The sequence below is a fragment of the Poecilia formosa genome, unplaced genomic scaffold (assembly GCF_000485575.1).
Source record: "Poecilia formosa unplaced genomic scaffold, Poecilia_formosa-5.1.2 Scaffold120, whole genome shotgun sequence".
Classification (NCBI taxonomy): domain Eukaryota; kingdom Metazoa; phylum Chordata; class Actinopteri; order Cyprinodontiformes; family Poeciliidae; genus Poecilia; species Poecilia formosa.
Window position 1 is genome coordinate 1,242,568 of NW_006800059.1, and position 15,059 is coordinate 1,257,626.

Genomic DNA, 15,059 nt, shown 5'->3' on the forward strand with positions numbered 1-15,059 from the left:
CATCAGAACCATTTGTGTCATTTGTCTTGATGGAATTTTTTATTTTATTTTTTATTTCCTTCACAGGTGACGAATTCACCAAGACAGAGGACGAAGACGAGCAAGGCTGGTGTAGAGGTCGTTTGGACAGCGGCCAGGAGGGACTGTACCCGGCCAATTACGTGGAGCCAATCTAGTCACATGAGCGGACAGAGACATGCCGCTGGAGGCAGCTTGAACCGTCCCGTCCAACTGCACCGCACATAGCCAGAGACTTAAGAGCAACACATCCTTTGCCCAACAGATGCGCCAAGCTGTCTTGCCTAACTAAAACTTAGTAACCTAAAATGACACTATATCAGTGTAGTATATTTTATCCAGCGTTTGGGGTGGGCGAAGTTACACATTCAAAAAAAAAAAAAAAAAAAAGCAGCAGTTGTGCTATTGTAGACACACTCAACTAAAACATGAAGACAGTGCAGGAACACATTGCTTCTCTGTGTGGCTGTGTTTAATATTAAACAATGCAGCTTATTATTAACTCACAGTGTACCGCGGTGTGTTTTCCTGAAGGGCAGATATTATGTTTTACTCATTTAACAAAGACGAGCTTCTCTAACCTGCATTGTGTACATACGGTGTGATGCCATTTTGTGTAGCATTTTTAATGCCGTGTATGTCATTCTTACAACAGGAATGCTGTGTAGTGTTAACAGTACCACAGACAGTATCCTTTTTGTTTCCTTTTTTCCTTTCGAATCCCGTCCGGCCTCCGTTCCAGTGTGTGCAGTGCTATGTGTCTCAAACTGTTTCTGAACATTGCATAGCAGCATGTGCTATGCAACGAGTTACATCCCCCCTTCTTCCCCACCCCCCAAGTCCCTGCAGCCTCGCTACGGCTACATTCTGATGCAACACTTCGACTACAAAATGCAGCATTACATGCTTCTGGACATGCATGTGCTCCCGGGTTCACAAGAGAAGGCTTCTCGATGAACTGACCTCACATTCGCTTTGTTTTTGACCTTTTTCGTTTTTGTCCCGTAAATCCTTTGACCACGCCATCCTCATGCAAATCCATGGAAAGGATTTACAGTTTTGTTTTTGTTTTTTTGTTGTTGTTTTTTTTTTTTTGCAGAAGCTTCCATCCGCGCTTCAGCAAATCAGGGTTCACTTTAATCAAACTGTGCTAACGAGACATACGAGCATTACTTCAGAGCGGAGTTGGATCGACTCATCTCGAGCTTGAGACTGCGTTATAGGAAAGATGTCTTGAACAATACATGTGCCTGGGACTCTTTTTCCAGAGCAAGGGGCGTGTGGATGCATGTCAGTGGATATCTGTGCAACAGTGGTTCGTCTAAAGATTGACCCCTTTCCAGCAGGACATGAATGTACTTGTGATTGGGCTTTAAAGAGGGTAAGATGTCTAAATATTTTCACTGGCATAAAGCAGTAGTTATGTGGCCCTTCCCCCAACTGAGCCAAAGAATGATCCATCACTTATCACTCCACACACTAATTACACATATCTCATGAAATGGATTCACTAAATTAGTTTTTTTTTTGCTTCCCTGCCCAACCGGATTCCCTTTTGTCTGCAAAATCTGCTCAGTGAGCCAGTAACATGTCATGCAAAGATAACCTCTGACTCAGTGGAGTACATGGTTGCTTTTAATCTTCATTTTACTTTCAAGGAATTACAGTGCCTAGTTAAAGTATTCATACCACTTGAACTTTTGTCCATGTTTTGTGACCAGATGCTTCAACATATTTTGTGAAGTAAAAACCAACACCAAGGAGTTCAGAAGAAGAAAAAAGGCAATTTGGGGGTGGAGGGGGGAAATGACAAATGAGAATCGATGTATGCATGTACATGTTGTGTGAACATTGTATTCTCCCCCCAGAGACATAATTTAAAGCACCAATTTTGCAGCTACAGCTACGTGTTTTTGGGAGCATTTCTCTTGTTGTGACATTTGCAGTTTGTTGCCTATTCCTCTTTGCAAAGTAGCTAGAAATAGCAATATTTAAACCTTGCACACAGATTCTCAACTGAATTTAGTTCTGAAATCTGATTATGCCATTCTAACATTTCAATATCCACATATGTGGCTGTATATATATATATATATATATATATAGTGCTATCCTACTGGAAGGTGAACTACCACCCTACTTTTAAGTCTTCTGCAGCCTCTGAAGGGTTTTCCGTCCAGTTTTCTCTTGTATTTTCTCTCAGTTCACTCCTGCTTCTTTGCTCTTGCTGAAGAAAATCAGGAGTAGCATATAGATGTGGAAAGTCCTGAAGTTCAATTCTGGTCTCATCTGACCAAAGCAGGGACTGAGTACTGATGTGTTACATTGTTTGTGGTCGAACATGTTCAAGGGGTATGAATACTTATGCAAGGAACAGCATTTTATCATATTTTCTATAATTACTTTTATTACTATGATTACATTATATTTATCAAATGCTGATTAGTAGGTTGTGTACTTCCGGGTTGCACCTACAGCTCAGTTTAGATGAAGTGTTTTTGAGACCATAGTGATAAAAATAAAAAATGACTGGACTTGTTCAGCTCTGGATTTGGGGAAAGGTCTCACGCACGAGGACAAAACACATCACCAGCTCACAAGGTGCGTATTAGAGTGCAAGCGTGTCCAGCAGGGAAAAAAAAAAAAGACTCCTGTTGCTAAACTCTCCCACTTTCTCAATGCTCACACGCAATACACAAACATGCAACAACACAGGTGGTAGACTGATGATATACACATTATCTGCAAGTTCAGACTCCTTATCTATAATACCAGGTGAATACTTTTGGGGTAAAACATCCGTATCATCCAGTGTGTATGAGTCGTGTAAATGTTATACAAAGTTGTAACAAAACAAGCAAAAAAAAAAGTAAAAAAAAAAAGAAAAAAAAATGCAAGTGATTGACTATTAAGAAAAAAAATGTAGTGTTATACATGTAAATGTGTTTCATTAAATGACAGCAATGGAAAAACGTGTTAAGTAATAGGTACCATATCGTATGAATTTTATTGCAATGAAACTGTCAGTGTATCATAAAAGCGTGATGTTATCCCACGCTGTCAAGATTTGTACATGATGATGTAATTTAAAGATTATATTCTATTGTAACTGTACAACTGTGTTGAGTTGAAAATGAGACCTAACTATGTTGAGACAGTAAAAAAGGTGTACTTGTAAATGCTTTTTTTTTTTTTTTTTATGTTGATCTTTTTTCCTTATGCACACAGGGGGCTGCAGCTCACAATGTGAAAAACCCCATATTAGCAGTATAGAAGATGTATGTTCATAGTTAGTGATGTACTTTTATCTCCTAACTGGTGTAGTGCCTGTTCATCTTGATGTAACAAGAAGTTCATTTAAATATGCATAAAAGTGATTATGATCACAGATAATAATGACTATAGTGGTAAAAAGAAGAAGAAAGAAGTCCAATCAAATTTGCTGTGATGGTGTCAATATTGAGATATTGATTTGGGAGGGAAAGAAGTTTGTTGAAAAAAACCCCAAAACGTTCCATCTGTGTGTGTGTGTGTTTGTTTTTCTATGGAGTCCGCGTGTTATTTTATTTAGATCTTATTTCTTGTTTCCTCTGTGAAGGAGAAACCTCTTATTATATTAGAGAGCCTGCAGAGAGATATAAAGATGGACATATAAAACATTAATTATGTAGTGAAAACCTTTATTTACAATATTTTCATGGATAAAAAAAAAAGTGTGCTCATCCATTTAAAAAAGGAAATCTAATTTAAAGTGACAATGTGGAAAAAATATCACAATGTCCCTCAACTTAGTCTAAGGCTTTATAATACAGAGAGCTGTAAAGAAATCTGAAATTAAACATGTAAATGACCGAGTCATTTGAACAAAAGCACCTGTGCCACAATTATTGGTGCAACTAAATAACCTGATTAGATAAATGTAACTGAAGCCAAAATGTATAATTTTTCAAGATGATCTGTGGTTCTAGTAACTTTTAATCTGTAATCCGTAGCTTTCTGTTCACTTGGCGTAGAAATATGACTAGACAAAGAAGTTTGTGTTTTTAATAACTTTACAGAAGCAAAGAAACCAAGCAATCTTGGAGTCACCAAGTCTCAATAACAATCATGTCTTTGTGTTTGGTAGATGCTATTAATTATCCACAGTTATTTATAAATTAGGAAAATTCAGTGCAGTAAATATCAAGGGTAACTTGTCAAGCAGTTGCTTGTGAGAAATACTAAGACAATTAATTGCTGTCCTACGCAAATGTAAATGTGGTGCTAGCTATACTCTGCGGGGACTTTCCATGTTTTGGTCAAATTAAACTAAAATATAGATTTTCAAAAAAACTCATTACTTGTTATGTCAAACAAGTAATAAATATATGAAAAGCACTCACTGTGAACTGTTAGGTATTATAGAGCATTGGTGCATAAACAAAAAAACTGCAGACACGACAAAGCATGTAGCTCATTTCCGTGATAATTTAATTGTAGAAACATTCATCAAACATATAAGAAATGATCTTTCACTTGTTTGCACTTCCTCACTTGCACACATGCGCTGCTGTGTGAGTCTTACACCAACCGATTCACCCTGTGAAGGAAACTTCAGAGATGCAACACAGAGAAAACAACACACCTAGTACTCGATGAAATGACATTTGGAAGAAGAAACACGCATCGCACGAGTTACTGGAAGGAAATGCTTCAGCGCAACAGGAGCTGTATTTCTGCGTTAGCTGGTATTGTCATATCATGGTTCAGCACCTCAGGGGTTCACACTTTCATCAACTAAAGGGCGCCGATTTGATGAGGTGGTCTAACACACTGACTGCAGATGATATAATCACAGCGATCATAACCTTTCTCTGACTTCACAGTCATTCTGAAAGAAAATAACACAGCCTTTGTGAAGAAGGTTAGACTGCTCAGTGCATAAATTAGTCATTTGGTAAAAGAACGTAAAGAACTGCTGACACTTTGACAGGACATGTGAATTCATTTGCGATGACACGATGAGCTCTAGAGATGCACCAATCAGGCTTTTGTTTACCAACACCAATTTCCAGTTTCCTACTAGGTCTGATCTGGCAATTGCAATTTTGCTTTATCTGATATTTTTATTCCATGACACTTAAAATACAAAAAAAAAGTGCTGCAGATTTCTATTAGTGATAGACTTAGCAGAACATTCCAGAAATGTAAGAATATCTCAGTTTATGTAAAGAATACACCCCCAGCCTTTATCTAAATTATATTAATTTTTTTTAAAAAAATGCGCTAAACTAAGTGCTGTATACTGAAAATACAGTTTCGGGGTATTAAGACATGTTTTACAAGGACATCAACTCCATGTCAAGAAATGAACAGTCAATGCTTAACTGAGAGCCTAAAAGCATTTAAGTAAATATTAGCCAAATTAGTCACAAAGTAGAATAAGCCGTCAGTTTCAGGCTTCACAAACAAATCAACAGTGTAGACAGCTTAGTGTAGGGTGGGATTCACTAATGTTATTGGATCATTGCTGCAATATTTTAGTTGATTCTGTAGAATTGCTCAGGAGGCATCATTTTTTATCTTTGTCAAAAGATCCATGGCAACCGGGGCTGTCCGATGATCAAACTGTGTCATTCTGAAGAGTCAAAATGGGCCAGAGCGCTATTTTCCTATGGGAAACTGGACTTCCCTCACCATGGAAACAAAAGGCACAAAATCTGACAGGTGCTTTGGTTTTGGTGCTTTTCATGAACGATCGGATTTTTAAGAGTTTGATTGGCCAAAGACCAGTCAGAGCCAATCAACAGAAAATTGGCCAATTACAATCTGTGGCTAATTTATTGGTGCATCTCTAATTAGTTCAGTACATGTTAATACATAGCTTCCAAAACAGTTTGTAAGACAAAAGACAGGGAAAGAAAGTACACAGAGTCAAACTGCCAGTTCAGTTCAAACATAATCCAGATTCTTTGGGCAAAAGAAAACATTGTCAAAGTTGTAATTTTTATCTACATTCACAAAATACATTCAACCTAAATGTTAAATGTTAAGTCTAATACAGGCTGAACCAAACTCCTTGATTTTGTATAATGTGGCGTAATGTCTTTATAAAGTATTTATTGATGTCAATATGGCTTGAGTTTTGAGTCTTACAGCATGATGTGCACTAATTGAGTTACAACGTTGTCTTTGTAAATGAAAACGCTCATTTGTGAGGCATAATCAGATATATTCAAAAGTAACTTGGCCTGAAAACTCTAAAAAAAACAAAACAAAAAAAAAAAACATCAACTTCAGAGATCAGTTGTTAACAGCAAAAATGCTCCCTTTTTGTGCCTGCTTTTGTGACTTCATGACCCATTTAGAGCTTGGTGGATGGTGCAGGTGGGCTCATTCTGGAGAAAATGAAATGAAAGTTTTCAAGACTTAAACTAAACCTAATACCAACTCACACAATGACTGGATAAAGTACCAATACATTTATATAATGATATTGTATTTGATGCAAGTCGCTAACAGTATTGATTCTGCGGATATGTGAGTGATCTTGATTCAACTCATTTTTACCAAATCTATACTTGTCTAAGTAGTAATGACCACCTACCTGACTAAGCACAAAAAAAATGTGTTCAGCTGTTTACACTCCATGCCGTGTGACGGGGTAGAAAAAAAAATGTCAGTATTCCAAAAGTCATGTGGTAAAAATCTTACACTAACTGACTTTGACATCTAAAACCCAAAAACTGCATTTCAGGGTAGCCTTTACAATCAACCGTAGTGCTATATAGGCCAGAGGATCCACAATTCAAGAAAACAAACTAAAAGAAGCAGAAACTGTAGAATCAGTTGGCAAAAATGAATGGCTTTAACTCTGAAGTCTCTTTTCAGGTCGCACAATGCACGCACATCTTCACACACACACACACACACACACACACACACACACACACACACACACAAAAGAAGCTCTCAAACAACCACTACTTTCATCTCTGCCCATGTGCATCCTTGTCAACTAAGGGAAAAAAAAAGAAAAAGAAAAAGCTCATCACTCAAGACTCATAGCACTCATATTTTTTTAACTTAGCATTCACACGTGCATACAGTGGGATGTTGGTTCAGCTGCACATCAGGAGCGTCGGTCTCCGGCGTTTTTTTTGTTTGTTTGTTTGTTTTTTAAGTGTAATTGGACTTTGCATAAAGTGTTTTGACCTCCACACTCCACAGTAGAGCCTCCTGGTTTATTGGTGTGAGAAATTCCAGAGGTACAACTTAGTGCTGCCATACAGTGATAAGTCCCATGATTAAGAGTGCCCAAAAGGAGAGGGCTCTTGTATCTGTAAGAGAGGGGAATAATTTTAAAAAAACAATTAATCAGAGGTGCAAAACAAAAAGAAACACACACAAAGATACCTGATAAGAATACTAATCTTTTTAGGCCTAAACTTGACCTTGGAGTTGTAGCAATTATTTCTGCATGGCAAACAGGATTAATATGGGCATTAGGCAAAACATTCATAGCGATCTTTACATTCTTGGACTTCTATTAGCTAAACTTTATGTCAATAAACTATATATGAAAAAAAATAATAATCTGAGGCACAAGATAAATGTAGAACATATGAAACACAACTCATATTCTCAACTCAAACACCATAAAGCCAAAATGTAGTTTTAGAAGTGAGCAGTGGAGATGGGTGCAGCAGAAAGCTGCAAATACTTAATTCCATTTTTATTCCATAGCTGCCGCATTGATTCCTTTATTAAAATATTCAGATTTAGTACCTTTATTGGCACCTCTGACAAAGATGTGCAAAAAGCCTTTAAGATGTAAATCCTTCTCTGCTGCTGTAGCATAATCTCACACTGAAAGCCTCCTGATCATCCACCCTTTAAATTCGGTTTTTGATTTTGTGAGAAGGAAAAAAAAAAAACTATAACATTCTCAGTGGCTAAATTATTGCCATCCCTTGCCGTCAATGATTTGTAAAACCACCTTTAGACAAAAGGACAGAACTAGGGCTGCTTTCACAAAGGAAGTGGTCACCATGCAGAGCAGGCACGGCGGCGAAGGTAAAAAAGAAACAAATATGCAGAAGCTCTGTGCTGGAGAACTGATGCAAAGATTGGCATCTGTGGTTCACCAAGTCTCCAAAACAACCATTAGGTGCTACCTACATGCCAGAGCTGCACAAGATACTGTAAAGACCGAAAGATTACTGCGTCATAAATCACAATCACAAACTGTTTAGATGCAATACTTGGAAGGATAATATATTTCAAGTGACATTCATGCAAATTCTGCATGCCGATAATAAATATTTCTTGTCAGATAGGTTTTCATTGTCCTGTATGCTCACACATAATGTCTGAGATGCTAAAGCTTGCAAAGGGAGGTGAAAGCATTGGGATGCAGGAAAAGCAAAAAAAAAATAAATAAATAAAATAAAAAAGAGTCAAAAAATGTGGGTTCATCGTCTTAACAGTATCAAAACGGTCACCTAATAATGCAGCCAGGCTCAGTTTATACTGAATAAAAGTCTGATAGATTTTGCAAATACAATTAATTTCAACCAAATTATAAGAGAAATGCTTAACCAGTTAAAAAATACATAAATCAAGTTCTCTACATGTTGGTGCTGCTTTTAATTGCTGTATTAAAACTTAGCTAAATACAGCAAGTGTGTACAAATAACCTGCAGCTTGTTTTTATTGCTGAGAACGTACAAATGTTTTGTTTTTGTTTGTTTTCTTCAATCGAGCCCAAAATAATAAGCCAACTGGATGCCTTTCATTTAATAAGGAAAACAAACAAAATGCATTTGAAGTTTTGGATCTATAATCCTGCTCGTAAAAAAAAAAAAAAATCGGATTCTTTTGCAACATTAAAATAATTCAAAATCAGATCATTGTTGAGTAGATAGAAAAAATCCAACATTTTTACTGATTTTAGTTTTTAAAAAGTTGTATTTTTTTTAGGCCAGTGAGTATTTTTGAGCTGATGATTTTGGCATACGAGACAAAAAGCAAAAAGTTTGAACAGCCCCGATCTAGAGAGATTGTGTAAAGAGAGTTTGGTCAAAGATCCCTGAGTGTGTATCCTTCAGCCTCGTGAAACGTTACAGGACAGGACTGAGCGCAGCCCCGTTGGCTAAAGGGGGTCGTATAATCTGTTGACAGAGGAGGTACAAACTATTCTGCCACTGGTGCATTTCTTGAAATACACTTAAATTAAAGGTTGGATTTTTTTTCCTTGTGTGTGTTCTTCAATAAAAGATTAATTTATTTAAAGCTTTTTCAACTACATTGGAGCCGTAGATAAATGTTTTATGAAACTCACCAGCCTGCAAACGGCTTCAAGTAGCAACATGGTTCAATTTTAAAGCCTATTTTCTCCTGATTTAGTTGCAAGAAAAACCTTTATTCTCTCCAAAATAGCTCACCTGGTTACACGGAACTACTGATAGACTGCTTTGTAGACGGTTTGCTACTATATCCACAGAGCCGTGTGAAAGTCCATTCTGGCCTTGCTGCAGCGGGTGTGGGCTTCCCTGCAAATGTTCCTCTGTGACACTACTGCTGCTGTCACTGTGGACGTGGTTGTTGTTGGGGCACTTGCTCTTCTGTGGCGAGGCAAACGGGTTGTAGTCTCCTTCCAGGCTGCGGTGAGGCTGCGTGTTGAACTCGGCTTGGAAAGAGGAAAGCTGCTGCGTGACTCCGAGGAGGCCTCCGACTTCTACGCTCAGGATCACCCAGATGACATCTGACGAGACGAAGGAACACGGTTACTTCATGAAAAACAACGACGACAACAAATCCAACACTTTCTTCAAAATATTATATCACAGCTTGATCGTAGAAGTTAATCAGAAGCTCTGATTTTGTTTCCTCCTTTTTGTTCAGTTTACTGCTCTTAAGCCTTTTAGAGCAGTAAAAGGTATTAGAGGTAAAGGTTATAATTTACTTTCAAAAATATGTGAAACAACCAAGCTGTGTTTGATTTGAAAATATCTTACTGAAGTAGCAGATGAGGTATTAATGGACAGCATTAATATGACTCCTAATTTTAAATTCAAACCAACTTCCAATCATGTAGCCTAAACTATGCTACAAGTAAAAAACTGTTTCTTTTTTACTTCTCACATAAGAAAGAAAACTTGTTTGTAGGTAGGTATTGAATATGTCTTGACATCCTCTATAATCGACTTCACTGAATTAAAAAGAACAACTTATAATCATTTAAAAGTGCACTACTTAGGGGTTTTTCTCGACCAGATAATCTAACACAGGGTCCCTACATATTTTTTGAGTAAAGATTGAATACTTTGCCAGTTCTCCGTCATTTAAAGGTGCAGTATATAACTTTGATAAACAGTAAGTTTTTACACATTTGTTAAATATTGTCACTAATAATAATCTGTTAAAACTGTCACCATGTCGTGGCAAAATAATAAGAAACTGAAAATTTGTGCAAAAAAAAAAGAGCTCCACTGCCTCCTTCCTGTGGTCTTACGGCCATATGCAGAAATACACCACAGGTTAGTTACCATGGCCACTGAGGACGGCAGATAAACAGTTTTCCTGTGACAATGAGTTGTTTCCCTGCCATTAGTATACTGAGCAGCACAAACACAAGCATATTTTACCTTTCTCCTGGTTCTGATTGGTTGTTTCCTGACCGAGAGCGGTGCATTTCGGTTTTGAACAAATATGCACAAAACAAAAATTGTTTATGAAGTTACATACTGCAGCTTCACGCTCATTCATTGTCAGAGCAATACCTGAAAAGAAGCAACTGCGTCAATTATTGATGTGCTTTGTTTAAAATTAGCCCCGATTCCTGGCAGATCCTAATGCTGACCACTGAGTGCTCAAACATTACACACAGGAACAGACTGACAATGCAATGTAGGATTTACATGGTAATTATCCAACAGAGGAGGACTGTGGATGGTTGTTTATAGTTAAGACAGAATGGGAATCTTCAATTTGGAGCAGATCAATGAATGGCTAAGTTCAACTCTTCATCTCCTAAAAGTGAGGGAAATATCAGTATTTCAGAATAACACCGGCAGTCACATTTTATTTATTTTATCGGTTTGTCAATATGAAACTTTGATTGCCGGTGTGTACTGCTGCATCAAGCTGGTTAGCAAAAGCTTCTCTAAGCTGAAATAAAACACTTACGAAATTTAAGTCTACCACTGCCATGCCTCTAAAGACAAACTCTCTCCTTCTATAAATAGGCTGAAAGGGATTGAATTACAAGCCGTTTCTTTCCAAGCTGTAAGGTGTGTTTTGATTGATTTTGGAGCTTATCACATTTGCTGTGGAAACCGGATTAAAAGAAACACACAATGTCAGTCACATAACAACAATCTGAACTCTGCATGAGCACCACTTACTGTGCTTATGTTCACAATGCCACTGTGTATGAAACGGAGTGTTTTAATGGGGCGAAGTTAAGTGGTTTAACTTTACAGTATCTTTTCAGCTCTGTAAAGTCCCAAAGCATGAGGCGTTCCCTTACTTTGTTCAACAAATATTAAAAAAAATAATCACATGAATGTGAGTTTCCAATGTCAGGAAATGGCGTTCCCTACAATACAAACAAACTATTTCATAAAACATTACATTTGTCAATGCAAAGGTAACATTATTGTTCCAGCAACTAAATTTATTTGTACTACTACAAATAAATTCCAGTAAAGCTGCTGACATCTTGTTTTGTTACTCGGCTGACTTTGTTTCGTGGCTTTGTGTTAAATTTCCATGAAGAGCAGGCCACTGAGATCTGATTACTCCAGATAGATTTTACTGCCAAGCGGGAAAAGGGCTAAAGCTGTTAACTTGGGATTGACTCAGTCAGGGAGAGTGTTGCTGGATCTGAACAAAGACTTTAATAACTTCCTTTTAATAAGACAAAGCGATCTCCTCCTTCTGCAATAATGCCGTGTTATATTCCGTTTAATTGTCTTTCACTATTTGAATGTAGTGGGTTTTTCAGAATAATTCATGAGCTGATGTCAGAGTCATCAGTACGAACGGTGCAGGAGGCTGCCATCCGCAGCGGGTAGTAAGCGATTGCTGAAGTACAAGTGTGCTCTGCTTACCTCCGTAGTAAAGTCCTGTAGCTGTGCACATTCTCCACTGACCCTGGTACATGCCAGGAGAAATGGGGCTGTGCATCTGCACACTGACATCAGTCATTTCCTGGGGATCGAGAGAGCGCACCATCACCATGTTCACGTGGCCAAACTGATCACCTCCCACGTACTTCAGAGAAACCCCAGGAGGCCATGACTCTGGACCTGGAAGGCACGAACACAAACAAGAAGCTCACATGGTTGTATTTTTACCCTTTAATATAAAACGGATTTCTAGAAGAAGTGTTTCATTTCAAAAATCCACAATTTTCCAGATTCAAGCGTCTGCATTTTTTTCCAACAGTTTCAATAGGATTAAAGACATTTGAGCACAAAACACTTACCTAGTTGGGGGTTTGTTATTTGTATGTTTCAAAAAGGAACAAAACAATAATAAAAAATATATATGGCTTCCAATTTAGCAGAATGCTCCTTTTCTTGGTATAATGGTGTTTGAACACTGCCACATATGCAGAGGCTGTTTCTGGTGGAGGCTTTTGTCTTGTGAAAAATTTCTACAGTCACCATGTGCTTGCTCAGAAGAGAGATTGCTGCAAAGTCAGTAGCCACTGAGCTTCTGCTCCTTTAATTAAAAAAAACTTTTACCAGTTGGCATTATAAAATAAATGTCACTCTGCTGCGCAATAACTATTGGGAAAGGAGTGTATGTAATTGGGCTCTATTAGATTGCTTTAATTATATATTCCTGGATATGCATAGGACCAATTTGCCTAGTAAAGTGCTTAAGATTACCATTTATACACTATTACCAAGAAATTGAACAAAATGAAAAGTTATCTGTGAGATTTTCCTTTGTGGAAAAAATCTAAAAATATAATCATAAGATTTTTATCTCTTAGATTAAAAAAAAAGGAATAAACTTTGAAAACACAACATTTTACCATTATTTTTCATGATTTCCAGACTTTTCAAGATAGCATGGGAACTCTGTAAAAGAATAACTCATGAATGGCCCAGCTGGCTTACCGGTGTTCTGTATCCTCCAGGTTTTTGTGAATGGTGTGTCAGGTGGAACGGATTCACCCTCACCAATCGTCACATCCTTCACAAAGGACATGCAAGGTGCACTGAAGTTTGGGCTTTCAAAGTCGTAGTAAGCTCCTATGGCAGCCTGCAAGTTCCTAGAATGAAGAAGGAGAAGAATGGCAACAGACATCAGAACAGATTCCTGCACAACAAAGCATATATGTCTGTTATATTTCAGCAGCAGTTCAAACAGAATGAGAACATTTAAGTTAAATAAGAGTGAGCTAAGTTAACTAACCTTTTTTACATAGATTTTTGTTTTTATTTGATTTTAAAATGAGTTAGAAGTGTTTAGCAGCCTCTCTAGAACATACTCTATCTTTCATCTGATGTCTACCAGGAAATGCTTAAGTCACTCTGAGGACTTAAACAGGTAAATATAAAGAAAAACAATTAAAAAAAGTTAAAGCTTGAAGGGCAGAAAAAAAAAGCAATTACTGCTGAAAAAGGCTAATTGTAGTTTCCTAAAATCAACTAAACTAACAACTTCCACAAATTTTCAAATGGTCTAAAATACATGAATTGAAATCCTTCCAAACTAGCTCTACGTTTAGGGTTGTCCTCTTGTAGGAATACAAAACTTGAATTTAAAATGTATTGGTCGTGAAGTGACAAAATCTAAAAATGTAGAAAGGTTATGAAGACTTCATTTAAGCTTACGTCTTTTTTTGTTCACATAACGCTATATTCAGGCAGGTGTGTGTTTTAAGGGAATTTCAGAACAGTCAGTCACACTCTTAAGCACATTTATTTTCGTTTTCCCACCATTGCACTGCGTAGTTCACTGTTATATTGAAAACAAGCCGCCGGAAGTCATTCAAACAGCAAACTAAAATAATTCCCCTGATATTCTCAATGGGAAAAAAAAATCGATATTAAGCTCTCAATCATATTGAAGGAGTTTAAATTTTACCCAGAGTATCTGGCGTTGAAGGCAATCTAAGCAGCGAGTGAGCGCTTGTAGATTATGTAATAAATGAGGCGATTACTCGGGTGGCATTTGAAATAGATATGCCCTGATGTTATGATCTTTTGAATATCCAATTAAAAGCCAAGAGGTTTTGGATTATGTTCTCATTACACAGCAGAATAATGTAACGCAATCAGTATTTTAACAGACATGCAAATACTGCCACCATCTGTGTCCCTGACAGGCAATCAAAAGTCACACACTGACTCAGCTAGTTACGTTACTACGACGTCGTTAACTGTCCCTGGTAATAGGTCCAAACCATAATGTTCCTTGTCAACTAAAGTAAGCTAGTTTCATTACTTTTATTTTCAGTTTCCCTTTTTTAGATTAATAACCTTTGTGTAGCGAGAAACGCAGTGCAGAAAGCTAGCTACATGTCTGTATCTTTTCTCCGACACCCAGCGCATAGCAGGCCGTAAGCGAATCCCCGAGCTCACCAGTTGGTCATGTCCAAGAAGAAGGCGCATCCGGCGGGATTCAGCTGAAACCCCAGGAGCCTCTGAAATTCCGATATTAAAATGTCTTTGTCTGTTGTTCCCATGCAGCTGAATTTCTGCATGAGCTCCTGGTCCAGGTCCAGGTCCATGCCCTCCATGACGGATAAGCCCGGGGCAGAGACAGGGGGCTGCGATACTAATTTACACCGAGGCCTCGACTTGTCATAACAAACTCCACAGCAGGGCCGAGTGCGCATGTCACATGACTGAACCCTGCGAGTGAGCCAATACAGAAAAAAAAAGAAAAAAAAAAAAGAGCGCTGCTTCACATTGTTGACTATTTTCACTGTACAAATGACATGTAATAACGATTATTTCTTTTAATAAAATCATAGTTTTAAGTGTATGAATTATTAAAGAAATGAGTAAAATATCTGTATAAGTCACAGTTAGCTG

The 15,059-nt window shown here is 37.6% G+C and overlaps 2 protein-coding genes across 3 annotated transcripts in view; one reads left to right on the forward strand and one right to left on the reverse strand.

The window, feature by feature from the left end:
- The window catches only part of pacsin1a (protein kinase C and casein kinase substrate in neurons 1a), a 38,156-nt gene extending 34,623 nt beyond the window's left edge, over positions 1–3,533 (forward strand). For both annotated transcript variants that reach the window (XM_007560803.2, XM_007560804.2), the window contains one exon: positions 67–3,533. In XM_007560803.2, coding sequence (XP_007560865.1) covers positions 67–176 — 110 coding nt within the window. In that variant the 3' untranslated portion in view covers positions 177–3,533. The remainder of the gene's footprint in view (positions 1–66) is intronic.
- A 937-nt stretch (positions 3,534–4,470) lies between these two features.
- On the reverse strand, positions 4,471–14,897 carry LOC103144032 (uncharacterized protein C6orf106 homolog). The gene is made up of 5 exons (XM_007560805.2): positions 14,604–14,897; positions 13,134–13,288; positions 12,114–12,311; positions 9,444–9,763; positions 4,471–7,337 (listed from the first exon to the last, which is right to left on the reverse strand). The coding sequence occupies exons 1-5, from the start codon at positions 14,858–14,860 to the stop codon at positions 7,305–7,307; spliced, it is 963 nt and encodes a 320-aa protein (XP_007560867.1). The 5' UTR covers positions 14,861–14,897; the 3' UTR covers positions 4,471–7,304.
- Between the last annotated feature and the right edge of the window lie 162 nt (positions 14,898–15,059).